This window comes from Hypomesus nipponensis, chromosome 18 (genome assembly GCF_054491055.1).
Source record: "Hypomesus nipponensis isolate SF chromosome 18, ASM5449105v1, whole genome shotgun sequence".
In the NCBI taxonomy this organism is placed as follows: domain Eukaryota; kingdom Metazoa; phylum Chordata; class Actinopteri; order Osmeriformes; family Osmeridae; genus Hypomesus; species Hypomesus nipponensis.
In genome coordinates, this window is record NC_140378.1 from 2,881,134 (window position 1) to 2,902,876 (window position 21,743).

Consider the following 21,743-nt stretch of genomic DNA (forward strand, 5'->3'; position numbering starts at 1 on the left):
GTAATTATAACTTTTAAAAGTATCTCATCTCTGTGAATGTGTTTGGCCTAGCTCCATATAGGTCATCTATGTGCTCTGAGTTTAACCCACCACCAGGGTGGTAATCTAATCTCCATCCTAATCCCGTACAATGAACTGAACCATCACACCAGTAGGAGCACACCTTCATCTGGCACAGGCATGTTAGGGTCCAGCACTACTCACCAAGCTTATCCATTGCTGACAAGCTAATAACTTTCATATTTTATTTCATTGTAAGCACACTATTCATTGAACTTCACAATGATGTATGGCATCGATCAAGGTTTACGAGAAAGTATAGGCTATTGTAGCTATAGAAGAGCGTGGAGCCAGTACTATGAGCAGGTGATCGTAGCTCACAGAGAAGTGTGACGGTGAGGCGCTAAATACCACATATTGCCATCTAGTGGCAATTTTGAGAAACTGCTGTTGGTAAAATGATGAGAGCAGACGTGTAACGATTCTAAACTGCGAGGAATGCTATTATATTAATATTGACGATACGATTATATTACATTTGCCATAATTGTTTTACTTGTAAACACATCTCCACATCCGTCTACAATACAACTTTTTGAAGAATAAAACCAAATGGCTAAAATGGTTGAGTTAAGCCTAAATTAATGAGTTTTAGTTATCTGAGAACAAATATATTTGTGGATTTACTGCACATTACCCAGATATATATTTTTTGCTCTGTCTCCTCTTCGGCCCTTGACATCTGCACTCTTTCATGGCTATGGAGGAGTGTCGTCAACTAGCGTTGCCTACTGCTGACTCAAGCGTTTCATGATCACTTCTCATTAACACCCTTTTAGCCAGGTGGCTCCAGGTGGGCGGTAGGGTACTATTGTGAATTTAACCAATTCATCTCGGTTACATTGGTGGCAGACCCTGTCAATACACTTGTCTGTCGGGAAACATTTTATTATCACAAAATAGGATGTCATACGGAAACAAAAGTACACAGTGATCAAAATAAAAAGTGATTGATTCAGAAATATACTCCCAAAACAACGTAACAATATACACAGTTTAAGTCTGAACAATGAAAGCCACATTTGAACTAAGTGTAGAAGAGCATAAAAAATCTTAAAACATGGAGACTGGCTTTTAAAAAATCTTTCCAAACCTTTCTGTTGTGCTTAAGTAGGCGTTCCTGGTGCAATTATATGTAGCATACACGCATTGTCCTACCGTCTGAATGAATCCATATAGACAGGCTGCTCGTAAAATACTGTTTTACTGGATGGACATGAAGCATGAACAAGGTGCATCAGGATCTCGTCTAGTGTTACCACATACAAACTTAGTAAAACTGATCGGAGATCAGTCAAGGTAACGTCGTCATGGAAACACATTGCTTGAGAACGCGCTGCGCCAGTGGATGTTTGCCGTTTGTAGCATTGAATATCTGTGTGTCTCAGTATACACTCCAGTCCAGACAGAAGTGGTCGGAGTGTCAGATGGGTGGCCCGGCATCCACACCACATCCCCCTCCCTATACCCCCCCCCCCATAACCCTCTCCCACACACACAAACACACACACACACACACACAACATACTGCATTGCATATCAAGGTTGAAAGGATCAAATCTGAAAACAAAGTTCAGTTCACTTCCTTGCATGAGCAAATTGACAACAAAACAAATCAATTGGATGTTGATCGCAGTGTTAAACACACGAGACTTTGTGTCCGTTTGTTTTAAAAGGCACCTTCTATAATACGCCGGTCTGATCTACCTCTTTGACAAAAACACTTCCTATAAGGTACAGATGAGCATAATCCAAGCTGCTGTTACTGTTAACATTTCCATTAGCATTCAAGTCTTTGTAAAAAACTGCTAGAACACCATAATACGTCACCGACGATATTGACCCTGGCACACTCTCGCACACTCGAAGCCCGCTGAAGTGAATGGCTGTGCCTTGAAAGAGGGAGTCGTTTAATGCTGCCTGGTGCGGCCAGCTCTGGTTCAGTGCTGCAGTAGCCTTTACTGCAAAAGAACATGGGTACAATTCTACTGCAAAAGAATCTCCTTTAGTCCAGACACTGGGACCGTATCCAGGTAAATGGGCCATGTAGATAGATAGAGGCCTGGTTCTAGCACATGGTCAGAAGGAGGCTGCCCTGATGGATGGTTTAATGAGGGGGGATGATGATGGATTAATGAGGGAGAGAGAGAAATAGTGAAAATGGAGGAATCATGGGGGGGGGTAAGTGTGAGAGATTTGTATCTGGGTCTAGTGCCTGAACAGATCTGAAACAGGAGACGTTGCGTTGGTGGGGACCACCTGTCCCTCCTCATCACATCGCCCTCTGGTGGTGAAGACCTCTACCCACCACTGAGTCCATGTTGAACATGCTGCGGCACCAGTGAGTGGTACAGCCTCTCCCCCACCCCCTCCCACCCCCACTAGTCTGTATGCAGACAGGGCCGAGCTGGGTCCAGGAGCAGGGCTGTACGTCCGAGATCCTCTTCCTGTTTTGTTCTTGCAGTCCATTGGTTACTCCACACACACACACAGAATACAGACACAGTCTCTGCGCTGGAGCACCAGTGCATATGTGTGTGTGTGTGAGTCCTCAAAGTCCCAGGGGGTCCCCAGTCCCCCCTCCACTGTCCCCGTCATCCGCTCCGTCCCGTTGAAGGTCAGTATCTGGTTACCTTGCCATGACCCGCACGGTCCAGGGTGGGGTGTGGAGGGTGTGTGGCTATAGCTGGACGTTGGCCAAGTCCTTGGAGAGACTCTGCAGGTAGGCATCATGGATGGTGCTGAGGAAGGCTGCGTCCGTCTAGGAGAGGGGGGGGGGGACGACACACAGTTACACTCCCACTCCTAACAGGCATGGATGGCCCTCTGTCTAGCACCGACTTACATTTACATTTAGTCATTTAGCAGACGCTCTTATTCAGAGCGACTTACAGTAAGTACAGGGACATTCTCCCTAAGGCAAGTAGGGTGAAGTGCCTTGCCCAAGGACATTTAGCACGGCCGGGAATCAAACCGACAACCTTCTGATTAATAGCCGGGTTCCCTAACCGCTCAGCCATCTGACTCCCCGCATATGACTTGCTGCATAGTTTATGGTGGTTCTGACTGCATTGTGTGTGTGTGTGTGTGAGAGAGAGACCTTGAGGAGGTGGATGAGTGTCTCCTGCAGCTGGCTCTTGTTGCAGGGGGGTGGCTGGTTGTCGGCCCCCCCAGAGGAAGAGGGAGGGGAGGAGGGAGGGGCGCCGCTCCTCGGCCGCTCCGCTGCCTTGGTAACGGAATGCTGGAAGGCGCTGGGTGACATCAAGACGGAGAGCTCCGCCCCTGAGACGACAGGCCCCGCCCCTGGTAATGCTAGCCCCGCCTTCATAGGGACAGTCTATGGGGGAGGGAGGGAGGGAGGGGGGACAGAGGTGGAGGGGATAGAGGTGGGTTGGGGAGGGACAATCAATTTGATTGGACTTCAATTATGAAAACAATTGTGTAACTTTAATATATATATATATATATAATATATATATATATATATATATATATATATATAATATATATATATATATATATATTAAAGTTACATAGTTTAAAGTTTAATAAAGATAATAACGTTTGTTATCTTTAGGGATCAGTCCCCTGGGTACCATACTCACGGTAAGGGGTTTGACCAGGCTGGCCTGGGGGAACGCCTCCCCCTCCTTCGCCTGCTGCTAGGACACACAACACAACATCACCCTCCGAACATACACAACAATACCTACTTTGAAAGAGCAACATGCTGCTGTATAACAGAGGGAATGTGGTAGTGGCTGCCGGGAGCAGATCAATTACCTGGATTGGGCCTGGGCTTGCCATGCTATTGAGGGCAGAGTGAGCAGGCTTGCTGATTGGCTCCCTGAAGCTCTGGGGCGTGGCCAGCGGGCTGGGCAGGAAGTTGGGGGCCAGGGTGGGTTTGTGGAGGTCTGAGGACCCAGGGGGTTTGAGTGTGCTCAGCAGCTCGTGCCCCAGGTAGGAGGAGGAGGGTAGAGCAGAGGGTGGGGGAGCCGGCCGGGCTTCAGCCCCAGATGAGGCCACCAGGAGCGGGGACACGGACGTGCGAGGCTGCTGCTCCCCTGGAAGACCGCCTCGGAAGCCGGGACCGGGGTGGAGGGGGGTGTAGGGGAGCAGGCCTGGGGCCAGGGGCCGGGGGTGTGCCCCTGGGTCGGAGGTGAGGTGGGGGCGTAGGAGGGGCTGGAAGGGTGCGGGTGGGGGGTAGCTGTGAGGCTGGAGGTAGCTAGCAGGGAGGGCAGGGTCGGTGGTGGGCAGCCCAGGCAGAACGCTCTCCTTGGGCTGAGATGTTCTGAAGAGCTCCTCCACTGTGATCTGCTTCAGACCTGACTGGGAGCTCTGGATCAAGAGAGAGAGAAAGCGAGAAAGAGGGGAAGAAAGAAAGAAAGACAGAAGCAGGAGCAGAACTCAGTTAGTGTGAAACATGAAGAAGAAGAAAAAACTAATCCTCCACTGAGAAGTGAAGAGCATGTGTAAATGGAGTTGATGTACTAATATTTTATTTGAGCTTATTATAGATGTAATCTATGTTCTACTTATATGTTATGTTTTGCTAGGTTGCTTGCTTGGTCTTGTCCCAAGAATTTCAGTGCCCAGTCTGACCTTGTGTTGTTCTGTGCACCTGACAATATAACTTGAAACTGATGTGAACTCCATTTCCCATAACTCTACGTTTAGTCCTGTATGCAGGGACTAAAACGTTTCCTGGTATGTCCTACAGGGCTTGAAAAGGAACTTGAAAGGGCTTGAGTGTTCCCAACTTTAAAAAGTTAGGCGCACCAGCAAAAATTCAGAAGCACCGACCGAAAATGTTCATATTGTCTTTTCAGCTCTTCCTATTTTGTGCGCTAATTAGCTCCCTGTCACGTGACAACGGAGCGCAGTGACCAGGAGGGATCGACGGCTAATATTAACCTCATCTAAAATCTGCATTAAAGTTCAGAACGTAAAGATGAAGTTTAACTGGTTAAGTAACGTTGGATAGAATGGTGGACCGGTCACTGCATCAGCTCACAGCAGGCACATAAGGCTAATTTACGAGCGTTTTATAAAGAAATGAACACAGGTCGCACCATACGGATTATTTGCACTCGCACAGATGCTCCCAAATATATTTTGAGGTCGCACAGATGCAATCTCGAGAGCATATGCAACCAAAATGGTTGCCATTTCCAGCCCGATGTCCTACCTTCTCTGGCTGGGGGGGGGCGTGAGCATGCTCAGCAGGATCCGGAGCAGCTCTGAGGGGGGCGCTGGTTCCAGTCAGCTCAGTAGGAAGGGACATGTCCCCGTCACCTGTCTGGGTCTGGACCCCACACAGACACACACACGTTAATACAGACTAACAACCATGTCTTCAAAGTCATGGGGCAGCTGTCCTCCATGGTCGGAGAACTGCAGGACAGGGATGTGAAAGTGAGAGGAGGAGGAGGAGGGGATGGATGGAGGAATGCCTGTCCTCTGGATGCACACAATTGCAGTAATCCTGGATTAAATAACAGTAATCTCAGATGGTGGTGTGTGTGTGTGTGTGCATGTGTGTGAAGAGAGCTTATTCAAAACTAGGCTTTCACCATGTGGTCCCTCATATGTGCGTGTTTAAATACAGTATTGTCTGGGCTTGATTAGTAAGTACGTAAATGGGCAGCCTGGTGTTATGTAGAGGGCCTGGTCTGGTTTGCATCACAACATCCACCTAAATTCGTTTCAAGTCAAATCAAACTCTTTCAGGGATGCAGTTTGTCTATCATGCGGTACGCATGTGTGAGTACCCTGTGTGTGTGTGTCTGTGAGTACACGGTGTGTGTGTATCCAGTGTGTGTGTTTACCCTGTGCGTGTGTATCCTGTATGTGTGTGTGTTTACCCCATGTGTGTGTGTATCCTGTGTGTGTGTACCCACCCTGTGGTACTCCTCCTTGGCCTTGCTGAGGAGCTCCATGATGTCAATTGGACGGGGCCCTGAGCAGCCATTGGTCCTCCCAGGCCCCACCCTCTCTGGTGACGTCCTCTGGGCTTGAACTGCTTCCTGTTTCACAATCCTGAAGAAAACACACATTTACTAGCCATTAGGCACCTCCCCAGGGTAAGTGCATATAAAACGTGTGTGTGTGTGTGTGTGTGTCAGTATTTTGGTATACGACACTCACGTCACCATAAGTTGAGCGATGCGCTGGCAGTCCTTCTTATCGTAGAACCAGATGCTGTAAATGCCTACTGCAGAAAAGACACACACACACACACACACACTTTTACATACAGAGTTTGCATAATACTTTAATCATTAAAATCATTGCTATCAGACAGGATTATTTGGTTATCAGTCTTGGGGCTTTAAATGGAATGCAATTCAAAAGTCTGAGCAGTAGCTAGAAGCAAATCAGCATGGTGGACACAATGTTAGTGCCAGGGTGTGTGTAAATGTATGAGCTGTGTGTTGAATCTGATGAAACTACCCAGGTTTCCTGAGGGCTTGGTAACTTAGCAACAATATTGTTTGGCACCTCGGCTGAATCTACCTGGGGAGCCATGTAAACAAGTGTGTGTGTGTGTGTGTTAGTGTGCGTCTTCAAAGGCTGCATTCTCTACATTCTGCAGCTGACGACGTCCTCCGTTTGGAACGACGAGAGACCAGACAGACTACAGAACACATTAACTGGAAGACAACCCATCGTCATCATCGCCACCATCCCCTACAGGAGCCTATGGAGTTGCCGAGACTATCCTCCGTCGCCTCCTACTGCCACTCTACCGTCACGCCAACGACCTCTCTCCTCTCCTGAGGGTTTCCAGCCCCCAGACAAAAGCAGGAGAAAAGGGAGGAGGAGTCACAAGGTCCCGGAGCTTACGCCTGGTCCCCCTCAGAAACGAACGCCTGGAGATCAACGGCTGAGCGCCCAGCGCAGACCTCCTCCGGCGGCAGGACGGCGCCCAGGTACACTGCCTTGTTAGCATTCAGACACGCTAGGCTAGCTGCCGCGCCGCTCCATGTGAGCTCCAACACAGCCAGGCAGGCGAGAGACCGGAGGGGGCAGGCTATTACCATCTAACGACACATCCCCCCAGGGCATCGAGATGACCGCACGTTGACAGCTGGAGGAGGAGGAGAGGAGCCCAAAGAGGGACGAGGAGAAGGAGGAGGAGGAGGAGGAGAGAAGCTGAGAGGGAATAGGACAAGGAGAAAAGCAGAGTGAGGGAGGAGGAGGGAAGACAAGCTGAAAGAGGGAGGGAAGAGAGGAGGAGAGAAGCAGAGAGGGAGAAGGAGAGGCGCTAAGAAAGGGAGGAGGGACGCTGAGAGGAGGAGGGAGGAGAGAAGCTGAAAGAGGGAGGGAAGACAGGAGGAGAGAAGCAGAGAGGACGGCAGGAGGAAGAGGCATGGGCTGTTAGAGTAAGCAGGACCAGGGCCGGGGTCTGGACCATTCTACCAGACAGATCACTTCACACTGCCATCGTTACAGTCCATGTTCAGCTGTTCCAGCTCAGTCAGTCCATGATTGAGTCTGGCTTGGTTCAGGCGCTAGGTTGGCCTAGGGTTTGACTTCTGACCCCCAGCGTGAAGTCATGGGAGGAGCCGACCCTTCTGAGGAGGAGTTCCTGATCGGCAACCACCCGCGACCCCAGCATGACCTCCGACACAGGGGCAAGGTGGTGTTCCAGAAGACTCTTAGAAGATGTCTGCTCAGCCCAATCAAAGGCAAGTCTGGACCCCAAACCCTCCCCCCACCCCCTTGGCAGACTAGGACCCGGTTATGTTTATGTGTGCAAATGCTATGTAGACGGCATTCTGAGAATGTCACAGCATGTGCTGAGGTGAGTGGAGAGTGAAGACAGACACAGCCTGTTGCCTAGCGCATGTGTCTGGGTGAAAATCTGGGTGTGCACATATTAGCCCACATATTTATGACTCTATTTACCCCCCAGACAGGGTCAACCCTCCATCACTAGAGCTAGGCTAAACACACCCACCACCGCAGTGACAAAAGAGATGAGAGAGGCCCTGTTACAGTAATCTGCGTCACAGCTGGCTCTGGTTGTTGCCATGTTCTCTTTGAACTACAAAGCCCCATCGCACATTCTTCACATCTGCCTGCAAGTTCTGGGGCTCCGGGACGAGAGACGTGTTTATAACTTGACGACCGTCGTCCTTATTCACCTAAATACTATAAAATAATAGCAGATAAAGGTACTTTGCGAAGCTAATCAGCAGCTGTTATCTTAGAATAGCACAATGTGGTAGGTGTACATAATATGTCAGTTGACTTCAAGCTGAAGGGAGTGATCCAAAATAAATATAGCTTCTAGCACTGCCGCAACACTGCTTCAGTTGAATCCTACCATCCTAGTGCAGTGCCACAGTATTGTACAATGTGATGTGATGATGGTTCTGTACAAAGAAGACACAAGGACTCACAGTTGGCGTTCCTGTAGAGCAGAAAGGGGTCCTGGAGCTGAAACTCCAGGTCTTTGTTGATGGGTTCTACCAAGTTGTCCGTGCTCAGACGGTTCATAATGGTGAAGCCATGGTGAGGGGAGGCAGACCTGGGATCCAGGGAAATCAAACACACACTTTACTGACAGATATATAGACTACATTTACTAGACTTACAGTAAGTACAGGGACATTCTCCCCGAGGCAAGTAGGGTGAAGTGCGTTGCCCAAGGACACAATGTCATTTTGCTCAGCCGAGAATCGAACCAACAACCATCTGGTTAATAGCCCGACTCCCTAACCGCTCAGCCATCTGACCCCAGACAACCTTGTCTTAGATCGTTTAGATAGGTATAGATATCCCTTAAGAAACAAACTTTCCTAAGGGATATCGTTGGTTTATTAAATAATCTGGTGCACAAGGTAAACAAAATAAAATTACAAATAATTACCTGGCATAAACAAATAAGGTGCCTTCAATGTCGGTTTTCTCCTGCAGACAGACAAAGACAAGCATCACACTTGGTCATAAACTACGTTGCTAAACATACCCATTCTAGTTAGAAAGCTAATTACTCATGCTAAACATACAAGGCTAACCAAGCTAACACTAGCTGGCAGCCTAGCTAGCACCCAAAACAATAGCTAGTTTGTAGCCACAGTCGTAGGATCTTCGGCGATCTTACCCATTCGTTTGTTTTGGAGTTAAATGTGTAGAGTGCTACCTGCCCCGTAACATCGAGGAGTTTATTAATGTACGGATCCTGTTGTTGAAGAGCTGCTAGGCTCATGAGATGTCCAGCTTTGCTAGCGGTCTCCATCTTGTTAGCTATGACTTCTACTGCTACACGGAAGAAAATATGTGAACACGAACTACACTTCCCATGGGGCAGAACATTAGTTCCGCCCAATTTTCTTTTTATATGGCAACGTAGAGGAAGGAAAATGAAACTCAATTCGCATTTAAATTCTATGAATGTAAAATTGTGTTTGAACAGGTATAGTAGATCTTGCTTAGTTGGTATGATGTGTGGGTAGGACAAGGTTATTGGCAAAACACAATATTTTCATGGCAGCCACCTGCACAGGAACTTCATTTAGACTACAAGTATTGTGATTACATTGTGACAAAGAAAATCTTCGCGTTGTCACTCATTCCTTCCGCACGTCAATTTACGGGACTATTTTGGTTTAATAATGACCGCTGGGTGGCACTGCACAGTGGTAATATTCTTTCGAGTGGATGGTATGTTGCGAGTAAAAAATACGGCATCGCAGCTACAGGTGGACATTGACTCAAAGGAGGCCTTTGCCCCGGGAATATCCTGAAACTCAAAGCAAAGCAGAACCCCTTGAGCTCATATGCGCCCTCTGTGACATGCTTGCGTGTAAAAAGGGCTATACAAATAAGTTTGATTTGATTTGATATGCTGAACATGTTCTAATTCAGTAGCCTATTTGACATTTGAAATTTAACTTGCACTTGAAAACTTTTATATACTTAACTTGCAAATGAACATTTTCATATATTTAGTCTATTTACTCATGTACTTTATGTGGATATCCACAGGTATTACTTTCTGTTTATTAGCCTAATACTGGATGACAAAAACCTGTGCCAGAGAAAAAAAACCTGATATAGTTTTGAGATAGTGCTGAAGTTATCCAACAGCCCTATGACCAGTTAGGAGCTACATACAGGGATTATAATCGGTGGATTATCGAGGTGAAACCGTTATCCGTTGCAGACAGGTAATCCAATAACTGGTAACCTTCCATTAGTCTACAACGCGAATTCGTTTACACTCGATCGCATTTGCGAAATGTGGGCAGATAAAGGCGTCATGTGGCCCCAGAGAGAAGGGAGGTGATGGCGTTCATGATAAGGCGTCCCAGGCTGCGGGGTAAGTCATTACACGGTAGATTAAAGAAGGTTACAAGAAGTCCATGACACATTTAGTTACGTTTAGTAGGCTATCCATGACGCGCAGACAGGTATAAGGCCAAGCCCATGTCCAATGTTGGTTCTAAATTAATATAGGCCACATCTTCAGAGGTTATCCTCCTTGTGCGTGCTTGCGTGTATGTTAATATATAATAGTAGAAGGCAAAAAATGCAACCCACTGTGCCCATCTAGTTTTGCGCACCATAGCTTCCTATTCAGGAGAGCTGAGTCAATGATCTTTCCCAACTCTGTCAAACTATTTTGTTTATCAACATGAGAAAATCTGGGGAGAATCTGGCCTATATGAGAATTCATTCTCATAGGCAGTTGTGATACCACCGTATTCCACAGATCTCTAAAAGGATTACATATCTGTATTGCGTGCGCTTAGCCTTAAAGCCACTTCCCGTAGGCTACCTGGGAAAAAAATAAATAATTCCGTTAGGCTTTGCTTTGTTGGGGAGTGTGCGTATTACGTTTAATATGCACTGTAGGCTATATTCACTGTTCTACAGGGTTTGGAGACACTAAAAGAAAGAGAGAATGGTCCCTTACAGTCAATCCAATTCATTGTGTGGAACAGCACCCGGATGTTGCAACATGTTCGTTGGTACTATCAGGGATTTCGCACGGAAAACAGTTTAATTTGAATTTAAAAGTCCGGCCTCTGTCAGAATTAACACTTTTCGATATTTTCGATCATTCGCTGGATTTGAAACGGATTTTCAATGTGGATACGAGGATGCAAGTGCCAGAACAACAGCCCCAAGGTAAATCCGGTCTTTGATGCTCTCGCGTATTGCGCTGCGCTGTCAGATGCGACCAGCTTCTCCCAGCAGTGTTTATTTAGTTTTAGGAGACTCTGCTCTTGTCCGGTTCGCGTTGAGATCACTTGTTGTCATACCGTGATGATATGGGTGGATTTTCCTGCTGATGTTACGAAATAGGATTGGATAATCTGCATAAACTAAGTCATCAGAAAAGGTAGGGTAATGTCGGTGGACATTTCTCTACGTTTATATGAAATGGTGTGTCTCGGATGCTGGTACAGTCGCGATGTTTTTTTTACAGAGAAACTTTCTCAACATTGTAATAATGTATTGACTCAACAAATGTAGGCTATTTGTTGGTGGTAAACACAACTATATTCTGCAAACTTAAGTTAAGGGACTACTCTGTGCGTAAAAGCTGTGAACGGAAAATGCCATTCAAGGGGAACCAGTGCGCACGGTAGTTTGTCGACAGTTGTATGTCAATATGCAGCGGGCGAGACAGATGTGCGGGAGGATCAATTACGGATATGGAATAATGTCATTGCCGTCGATTACGTAATGCAGAAGGGTCTCAGATGATTTCCCACATTTTACACGTTCAAATACATGTATCGGCTACTTAAAACAAAATTGTATATTTATATGAATTCCTGTTGCCGGTGAGTCAATCGTGTCTCTCCTCTGTCATTAGTTGTCAATAAAATGTACTCCACCTTACACAACCATCATCTATCTGTCCATTGTTATGACAGCTATTTGCTATTCTCTTAATTTCTATATGATGTAGGTTAATGGCCTAGAATGTTACATTTGTTGCAGTTTAGGATAATTTGTTGGAATTTGTTAATTTCAAGTTAATAGAAACTCATATACCACCAAATTGTGTTTAGATCTTGTTTTTTTTCCATTGTAGATTTGCTACTGAGGAGAATCTTGCATGATCTAGCTTTGACCCTGAAGGCATTGTTACTTTCACACACTACATTGACAGATACTTTGTCTTCCCTCTTTCTGTCCCTCTCTTCTGCATCTCTGTTCATCTCTCCTCCCTCCCTCCAGGGCCGCAGTATGCCAGCAGCACCAGAGCCCCTCCTTCTGGTGACTCGCCGGCGCTTTGGTCCGAAAGCCCCACCCACTCACCTCCAGAGGCCCTCCCACCCCAGCCAGGTGGCTTATCCTGGCAGGCTGCAATCCATGCTGCCCGTCAAGCCCACCAGGGTGACGCCCCCTCAAATATGAGCTCTCAGCCCTCCGTGCCAGGCGCGGGCTCTACTGTGGGCTCGCTGTCCCAGAGGAAGAGGCAACAATACGCCAAGAGCAAGAAGCAGGGCGGCTCCACCAACAGCCGGCCCCCCAGGGCCCTGTTCTGCCTCACCCTCAACAACCCCATCCGCAGGGCCTGCATCAGCCTGGTGGAGTGGAAGTATCCTTCCCCTGGAAGGGGCCTGTTGCCCTGCTGCTGAAGGCTGTCACAGCTTCTGTCCCCAGACATGGCTTGACATAATGGTGTTTATGATGCAGCCTGATATGTCTAATGATGGGCTTATACCTGTACCTGGAACTGCTGTCCACCCTTGCATTTGTGACTGGACACCGGGTAGCTACTAGCAGAAATAGACAGTATGTGGAGCTCCTGCTGTAACCAGCTTCTCCAGTATTTGACACTTCACATAGTTCAGAGTGCTGAGTGGAGCTCTACCGGGCTCCTATTATATCTAGTAGAGACAGTAAACATCATGGCTGCCTTTAGATAGGTTCATGATAAACAGGAAGCTCTTTCAAACTGTCAACAGCTGTGTACTCTGTTACTCTGTTTAAACATGTCTTCCCAGACTCACATTCCAGTTCTTCCTTAACTGTCTTCCTCCCAGACCGTTTGATATTTTTATATTGCTATCTATCTTTGCCAACTGTGTGGCCTTAGCCATCTATATCCCCTTCCCTGCGGACGACTCCAACTCCACTAACCACGACCTGGTGAGTACCTACCAGACTCCACATGCTCGGTGCTTCAGCTAACCTTCCATTCAACTGACCACGTTCGACAGGCGGCGGGTGTGTCCAAACCCTGCGGCGGTGAACTCGTTTGTCACCCTGTATTTACCTTCGCTTGATGGGGATTGGCTCGTCGTGCGCCGGCGACATCAGGGGGCTTTCCCCGTCGCTGTTAGGGGACGTATCCTGTTGCGTGTTTGTTGACGCGAGCGGTGTGTGCTCGTCCGCACCGGAGGCCACTCCTCCGTGGCGCTCGTCAGGTGTGCGTTTCCCTGCTCGGGAGCTCGGTTAAGACCACAGGCTGTCAGCTGGTGTACGGAGCTGGAGGTGTGAGACTCTGGTCGCCGTTGACACACTCTGAGCTGTGGCAGATATAACTGATTCTCAGTACACACACCGGGGAAAGAGAGCAGCCAGAGAAAGGCTTTCATTCCGGGTGTTTCTACTGTTCTTGATGTGGTGTAGTGTGGCAGCACTGTGATTGACATCAGTCTCAAATAGGCCTTTCTAAAGATATATATTTTTTAAGCGTTTCTGCTGTATTGTGATGTTTGCTGTTACAGTAAGACAGGAAATGTAGAGAAAATGCAAAAAATGACCCGGGCTGGATTTGACCCCAGGTACCCAATCTACCCTATGAGCCACCGGGGTGCCCCAAAACGTGCTTTTCTTTACAAAGAGGTAAAACTTTGCCTGGGGCGACATGCAGATAGTATTATTCACCGCAGGGCTGAATTTGTGATTGTGAACTGTGACCTTTGACCCTAGCCTACAAACCTCATCTGAGAATGTCCGCACTAACCATTCCTTCCTGCTGGATGTCAGTTGATGGGGTCATGTGACTGACCCTGTTCTGTGGGATAGGAACACCATTTTTATTCTCTCCGAAATCTCATCTCAGGTTACTCAGAACACTTGAGTGAATCAACCTTGATGCTGATCAGTGCATGGAAGGTTCCAGATTAGATTTAAACCTAAGAGAGAGTGGCTAGGTAAGTGAAGAGGATGGAGTCACTAGTTCAGTCACTCCCCTGTGGAGTAATCTTTTCTTTCGACACACTAAAGACCTGTGCCTACCGAGCCTGTGTGTGCATGCGCGCGAAATTGGACATGTCCGTTGATTGGTTGGACAGGATTCTGTGGTGTCCTGTTTTTGCTAATCAGCTATTATATGTTCGCCTGTGTGTGGTGTGTTTACATGTGTGTATCTTTGTATAGTACAGTGCGTGTATGCTTGTCAGTACCCATGGCGAGTGCGTATGTGTGTGTGTGTGCACAGGTTGAGGGATTAAACTGTGCTGTGGATTAGTTGTCAGTAAATGAGTGGAGTTTGTGGAGGCAGGGGGAAGCTTATCAGAGGGAGGGGCAGCTGTAGAGGAGGCTTTAATGAAGAATATCACATCACATGACTGTCAGTTTCCCCCCCCCCCTCCCTCTCTCACTTTCTTCCTCCCTTGACCTGCCTATCGAACTCGCCCTCTCTCTTCCAGCACCTCTCCCTGCCTTTCTCATTTCATCGCTCTCTCTCCATCGCTTTTATACCTCTGTCTAACTCACTCTCTCTCGCTCTCCCTCCAGTTCTATGTGACCCCCCCCATTATGTTTAGGGGAGGGAGGGGACGAAAGGAAGGGAGGGAGATAAGGATCCTATGTCACTAGGCTTTGCTTTTGGTTGAATTCAGATATTTCACTTGATTGTCACCATATTGCTTGGGCTGACCATAATCCTATTTCACTGAGACACACGCACATGCAAACACACATGCCTGTGGGCTTACAGCTACACACACGCAAATGCACATGCATGTGGGTTTACACACACACACCCCCACACACACATGCACACAGACACACTCGCACATATACACATACGGGTACACACATACACTGTATGTTGTGCTGTTTTCGACCGGACGAAGGTATGTTTTTGTCATGCAGCTTTGATGCTAACTCTGCTACCAGTCATACGTTAGTCTTTGGTTCGAGTTGTCATCGGTTCACAGCCTCACGTTCGGATCGATAGTTGGACTGGTTTGGCAGAGTCAGTCTCAGGGCCCACGGATGTACAGGACCGTATTTGTGTTTCGGGGGCAGACTCCGGCTGTGACAGCATTGCCGCAGTCTAACTTGTCTGGCTTGATTATTCAGTTGTTGATTCAGTACGATAGCTGAGAAGTCTTAAATGGTCAGGCTGCTAAATATTTACAGAATGGAGTGCGGTCTGGTGGTTCTTGGGGCGGTGTTTGAATGTGTTTGATCTGAGGGTTACTGAGCAGGCTAGTAGTAGAGGTCCCCATTGAGAGCCAGGCTGACTGTGTGTTGATGTCTTAGATCAAAGATAGAAACCAATGACTGTGTTTTAATCTCCCGTGTCCCAGGGAATGATAAAAAATAAACATCCTACAGTAGTGTGTGTGTGTGTGTGTGTGTGAGCGTATGTGCGTGTGAGCGTATTCATATGTGTTTTTTTTTATCAACGTTTAACGTCATATATACACAGGACACTGTGTATTTGTATGTGACTTGTGGAGATATGGGAAAGAGCGAGAGAAAGAGCGAGAGAAAGAGCGAGAGAAAGAGGAAGAAAGAGAGAGAGAGACAGCAGAGGACAGCATGTGTGTTATTCCCAGAAGAAAATGTCAGGGTGTGTCTTTCCCTCTGCGAGGGATTAAAGGTTTAACTCGAGAGGAGGGGAAATGAGAGTCAGCAACCCACTGCCCATGTGCACGTGCGTGCGTGTGTGAATGTGCTTGTGAATGTGTGTTGGGTTTGTGTGTGTGTGTGTGTGTGTGCGTGGCACACAGAGGGGGAAATAGGGGTAGAGCGTAAATCTGAATGGAGGATTTATGAAGAACCAGGCTAATATATGGACCGCAGTGACACACGGTGTGTACACTGGATCAGGGATGGAGTCTCGGTCCTCTATCCTGTATGCTGCGCACATACTGGACCAGTGCTGCCGAAAGCAGCGGCGGTTACAGGAGATGACGTGGGAGGACGATTGAACACAACAATCTGTCTTCCACCACCACAGGTCTGGCGTGATGTTAGTGTGCTCGGATATGTGATATGTGAATGTCTGTGTGTTTGCTCGTGTGTCTGTGTTTATCATGGAGTAGGACTCGTAGTGTATGTTTGTGTGTGTGTGTGTGTGTGTGTGGGCGCCATCTAGCAGGAAGGTCAAGCCTTCTCATTATCACTCCTCTCCTAGTAATAAGAGAGAGAGAGAAAGAGAGACAGAGAGCGAGAGAAGGAGAGAGGTAGAGAGAGACGGCGAGGAAGAGAGAAAGAGAGAGAAGTAGGGAAAGAAAGGAAGAGAGAGAAAGAGAGAGAGAGAGAGAGGGAGGCAGGACGAGTGAGAGAGAGACAGATAGAGCGAAAGAAGGAGCGGGGCTCTCGGGAAAACACTCGGATGGCGCCGTGGAGCTGAACCGAGTTCTGCACGAGTTACTCATGTTCCTGCACGAGTGACTCGTGCAGTCTCGGCCATTCCTTGACGCGGCGAGCTGAACAGTCGTGTGAACAGTTTGTCCCTCCTGTGGTGTGTGGTGAGTCTGGCCAGACGTCAGCAGCAGCAGCAGCAGCAGCAGCAGCAGCAGCAGCAGCAGCAGCCAGGGACTCTGCTTCACGTGTGTGCCTGGCCTTGTGGAGCCGCAGAACACACCTGTGCCTCGTGTCACTGCCGAAATGTCAACAAACAGTCGCCCGGAGTCCGCCCAGGCCCACCAGTGTGAATGTGCTGTGTGAGTGCGTCTGGGATGAAGAGGGCATGTTTTCCATGGCCTGTTCTATTGTTTTCCATGGTTAAGAGTGGTCGCAACCTTTCCTATCATGCAGCCCTCTGAGATGGAAAGATGGAGGGATGGAAAGATGGAGGGATATAGGGGTGGAGGGATGGAGGTGGGATCACTGTGTCATTTGTTTTCCAGGGGTCCATCGTCTCCCAGTTGGCACTATGATGTGTCTCCTGGTGTAACAGTGTGTTTCTCCTGGTGTGTGTTTCTCCTGGTGTGTGTTTCTCCTGGTGTGACAGTGTGTTTCTCCTGGTGTGTGTTTCTCCTGGTGTGACAGTGTGTTTCTCCTGGTGTGACAGTGTGTTTCTCCTGGTGTGTGTTTCTCCTGGTGTGACAGTGTGTTTCTCCTGGTGTGACAGTGTGTTTCTCCTGGTGTGACAGTGTGTTTCTCCTGGTGTGACAGTGTGTTTCTCCTGGTGTGTGTTTCTCCTTGTGTGACAGTGTGTTTCTCCTGGTTTGTGTGTGTCTCCTGGTGTGACAGTGTGTTTCTCCTGGTGTGACAGTGTGTTTCTCCTGGTGTGTGTTTCTCCTAGTGTGACAGTGTGTTTCTCCTGGTTTGTGTGTGTCTCCTGGTGTGACCGTGTGTTCCTCCTGGTGTGACCGTGTGTTTCTCCTGGTGTGACCGTGTGTGTGCGTGCAAGCGTTTCTTCACCGATCTCCAGAGATGCTGCTTTGTCATTGATGAGCTAGTCAATCAGGGCCATGCACACACGCACACACACAGCACCAGTTGTATCGTCTACCACTGTGGAATGAGTGAGCAGTGGGGTGGCGCTGCCAGGGTGACGTAAGAGGCTCACCGTAGCTGAGGGGGGAGGGGGGGCGGGGGCAGACGTCGTGCCCTTTTCCGACCACCGGACAGTGACAGCATGGACTCGCATGCTGTCACTGTTTCTGTCTGTCGTCAAGGAGATGGACATGTGGACTGTGTTTGCTTGGTGGACTGTTTGTGGTCCTTTCCTCTCCATCGAGAAGAACGCTGTGTGCTGTGAGCTCTTCTCCCCACCAGCTCCAGTGCTATTAGTTGTGTGTGTGTGTGTGCGTGCGTGCGTGCGTTCATATTCATTTTGTGCCTCCTTCATCTCTTATTACATAAAGCACAGCCTGCTGCCGTGACAACCGTGGCCATGGAGACCTGTGAGTGTCTGAGAAGTGGAGTCTTCCAAACTAGAAACACTGCCCCTCTCCCTCCCCCAATACGCACACACACACTCACATACACACACATGCGCGCGCACACTCACCCTCACACCGACGCACACACACACACATACACGCGCTCATACATTTATGCTGTGTGTCTGGAGTGTGCTTGCATGTATCGTTCAGGCTTTCTAGACGCACACAAGGGCTGTGTCTGTCACTCACAACCCTAGCCCACACATTATGAGACTGTGTGTGATAGATTAATCACTAATGAATAAAATGACTAGTTATCATTTCTGTCTCTGTGAGAGTGTGCACGTGTGTGTGTGCGTGTCCTAATGTAAATGAGCTTTGATGTCACGCCCAGTGCTCTTGGTTCACTGTCTGCTAGTCCTGCAGATTTGAGACCCTGCTGGAGTGAGGCCAACCCCAACCGTGATCGTTCAGACTTGTATTCATGTTCTCTGGGCATAGTGTGGGATTATAATCCAGCGCTAAGAATAGACTCCCAATCCCCCTGGGCTTCACTAAAGAGCCGGGGGCTACATGCTGCCAACACACGGCTTCCTTCATATCACTGTAGCCTATTACAGAGCAGCGCTGGATTACAACATCTGACCGTCTGTTACAGCGCAGCCAGCAGACTGGACCAGCCCACAGCCGGGCCTGCTGGAGGGGTGAGAGACGTGGCAGGCTAGGCTGCTGTTGTTCTAGAAGGAGGGGATGGGTTTTTTTCGTGAGTCTTCACGAGAACTCAGTGGAACTCCGCTGATTCCCACTCGAGCGGGTGGTGAACCCCCGACCTGCTCCCGACTCGTTCGAAGAACTCTGAAGTGGCACGAGCCGTTCTCCCAATTACCTCTCGTTTGATGACGACACATTGGATCACGTTTCATTTTCGTTTGAATGTGTAGTGCAAGCTTGTGGGTTATGTATTGACAAGAACGCGGGGAGAAAAGGTGAACCAAGACACACAGCGTGCAGTCACTTTTCATGTCAACACCACACAAAGCAGATTCGTCCGTTTATTATCTGCAGTGACGGTCGAGACAACTAAAAACACTGCGGCCATTGTGCCTAGACAGGCAAATATTACTCGACAATAGTAGATTAATATGCACACTCACTACCAAATGGACAGGGGTGTGAATTACTTAACATAACGGTAGATCGACCTAACTATAAAACTCTATCTCTATCTCTACTCTGCCCCTGCTTTGTTCAAGAATTCTGACCTGCCCCTTGGCTTGTTCTAGAACTAATCTCTAGCACTAACCACTTCTCTTTTCCCTCTTGGTATTAGTTGCTAACGTCACTGTTAATGGATAATCGTATTACCCTTTTTTCATTCAGACTTGATAGCCCTACCAATTAACAAGCTAGATCGTGTTTCAAACACACGCACGCACACACACACACACACACTCACTCACGCTTGCACCCACAGACACACTCGTTCAGTCATGTCGATCCTTCCTGTCCTGATCTCATGACTGGGATGTGAGCGTATTTTCATCGCTGTGAGCTGATATCGCTGGTCAGATGTCTGTATCTATACCAGAGAGGACAGGAGTGGGAGTCAGCTCTAATACACACCGCCTCCTCCCCTCACATCTCCTCTCAGCCCGCCTCCTCCCCTCACATCTCCTCTCAGCCCGCCTCCTCCCCTCACATCTCCTCTCAGCCCGCCTCCTCCCCTCGCATCTCCTCTCAGCCCACCTCCTCCCCTCACATCTCCTCTCAGCCCACCTCCTCCCCTCGCATCTCCTCTCAGCCCGCCTCCTCCCCTCACATCTCCTCTCAGCCCACCTCCTCCCCTCACATCTCCTCTCAGCCCGCCTCCTCCCCTCACATCTCCTCTCAGCCCACCTCCTCCCCTCACATCTCCTCTCAGCCCACCTCCTCCCCTCACATCTCCTCTCAGCCCGCCTCCTCCCCTCACATCTCCTCTCAGCCCGCCTCCTCCCCTCACATCTCCTCTCAGCCCACCTCCTCCCCTCACATCTCCTCTCAGCCCACCTCCTCACATCTCCTCTCAGCCCACCTCCTCCCCTCACATCTCCTCTCAGCCCACCTCCTTCTTTCTCTCCCCTGTTTCTCTGCCCCCCCCCCCCCCGCTAGATTCCAGTTACACCAAAATCATGCATGGTACAAGGCATGCTGGGACATGGCTGGGACCTGCTGTCTGGTCCTTTGTCTTGTTGTCTTATTCAAACCATGTCAGTGCCAGTGGTCCAGGGATGTGACCAGGCTCGCTGGGGTCAGCAGCAAATCTTGATGTTTGTTGAAGGAGAGCAGATCCACTTCAGTCAGGGCTGGCTTATCATGTGGTTGACGTTGGGATGTTTCTGAGATTTGTCTGGCATCTTCTAGACATGTTTTTTTAGCTGTCTCCTTCTTTTACCCTCTCTTCCTTCCTCAGACTTTCTTTATTTCTCTCTTTCTCTCTCCTTCTCCTATTCTATACCCCTTCGTGTATCTCTCTTTTACTTTCGACCTCAGCCTCTCTCTCTCTCTCTCTCTCTCTCTCTCTCTCTCTCTCTCTCTCTCTCTCTCTCTCTCTCTCTCTCTCTCTCTCTCTCTCTCTCTCTCTCTCTCTCTCTCTCACACACACTCTTTTTTATTGACATACACTCACACTCACAATCACACACACACTCACTCACACACACACACACACTCACACACACACACACACTCACACACAACCACACAGACAGAACTGTAGTTCGATCCATCTCCAGTGCTGCTCTCCAGAAGTGGGACAAACCAAATCCCATCACCATGACTGACTCATTCAGGATATCATTTATAGATTATACTGTTGCTTCCCCTCACTGCTCTGGCTTATAGAACTACTCTCCCATTTTTCTTCTCATCTCTCTGTCAGTATGTCTCACAGTGTCTTTCACATGTTCTAATGAATCTCTGTCCAAACCCTCTCCTGCTTGCTTTCTCTCTCTCTCTCTCTCTCTCTCTCTCTCTCTCTCTCTCTCTCTCTCTCTCTCTCTCTCTCTCTCTCTCTCTCTCTCTCTCTCTCTATCTCCCTCTATCGTTCTCTCTCCCCCCGCTCTGTTCCACTGTCCTCCTCTGTCTCCCTCCTCCGAGGATGAGAACCCAGAGAAAGGGAGGAGACGGCAGACAAGAGAGGAGGAGAGGAAGGCGGAGAGGGAGCCTTGATTAGGGCAGATGGTTATCTAACTGTCTCCCTTCTCTCTCACTGTCCCTCCCAAGGACAACAGCATTGTTGACAAAGCCGTTTGGGGGTGTATGAAAAAAGGAGAGGCGAAGACAGGAGAGGCCAACGGAGGAGAAATGAGGCGAAGGAGAGGAGAAGGGAGGTGGAGAGCAGAGGAGAGAAAGCAGTCTTTCTTCAGTCTCATATTCGTACTCAGTTGCCATAGAAGCACTTCTGTGTAGGAGGGCTTAGAGCTGGTTGTGTGCGGATGTGTTCAGCTGTTGCATAGTTGTGTGTCTGCTGCATCTATTGAGGCTAGTTAAATCTGGTGATGTTGTGTGGCCACCTGTTGGAATCTGTATGTCTGTAGATGTTGTGTGTGTGTGTGTGTAAACTTGTGTCCACATAAACGTGTATGTTGTGTT

At 48.5% G+C, this 21,743-nt stretch overlaps 2 protein-coding genes across 4 annotated transcripts in view; one reads left to right on the forward strand and one right to left on the reverse strand.

The window, feature by feature from the left end:
• Positions 1-927: 927 nt before the first annotated feature.
• Positions 928-9,326, reverse strand: dcp1a (decapping mRNA 1A). Of its 3 annotated transcripts, none has more exons than XM_084680022.1 (10): positions 9,173-9,326; positions 8,939-8,979; positions 8,469-8,596; positions 6,208-6,271; positions 5,961-6,099; positions 5,249-5,365; positions 3,844-4,398; positions 3,666-3,722; positions 3,161-3,397; positions 928-2,821 (listed from the first exon to the last, which is right to left on the reverse strand). In XM_084680022.1, exons 1-10 carry the CDS (start codon positions 9,305-9,307, stop codon positions 2,741-2,743), a joined length of 1,554 nt encoding a protein of 517 aa, XP_084536148.1. In that variant the 5' UTR covers positions 9,308-9,326; the 3' UTR covers positions 928-2,740. The 3 variants fall into 3 exon arrangements, with proteins under 3 accessions (XP_084536148.1, XP_084536146.1, XP_084536145.1); XM_084680020.1 differs by having other exon boundaries at positions 3,666-3,719; positions 6,208-6,274; XM_084680019.1 differs by having other exon boundaries at positions 6,208-6,274.
• Positions 9,327-11,174: 1,848 nt separating this feature from the next.
• Positions 11,175-21,743, forward strand: part of cacna1db (calcium channel, voltage-dependent, L type, alpha 1D subunit, b) — a 53,988-nt gene continuing 43,419 nt past the window's right edge. Inside the window, exons 1-3 of the mRNA XM_084681339.1 lie at positions 11,175-11,202; positions 12,265-12,628; positions 13,077-13,182. Of these exons, the coding sequence (XP_084537465.1) occupies positions 11,175-11,202; positions 12,265-12,628; positions 13,077-13,182 (498 nt within the window). The remainder of the gene's footprint in view (positions 11,203-12,264; positions 12,629-13,076; positions 13,183-21,743) is intronic.

Coding starts and splice junctions, on each gene's coding strand:
- dcp1a (XM_084680019.1), bottom strand. CDS start 9,307: ATGGAGACCGCTAGCAAAGCTGGACATCTCATGAGCCTAGCAGCTCTT. Junction 8,980..9,172: donor ACTCCAAAACAAACGAATGG/GTAAGATCGCCG, acceptor GTCTGTCTGCAG/GAGAAAACCGACATTGAAGG. Junction 2,822..3,160: donor CACTCATCCACCTCCTCAAG/GTCTCTCTCTCA, acceptor CCCCTCTCCTAG/ACGGACGCAGCCTTCCTCAG.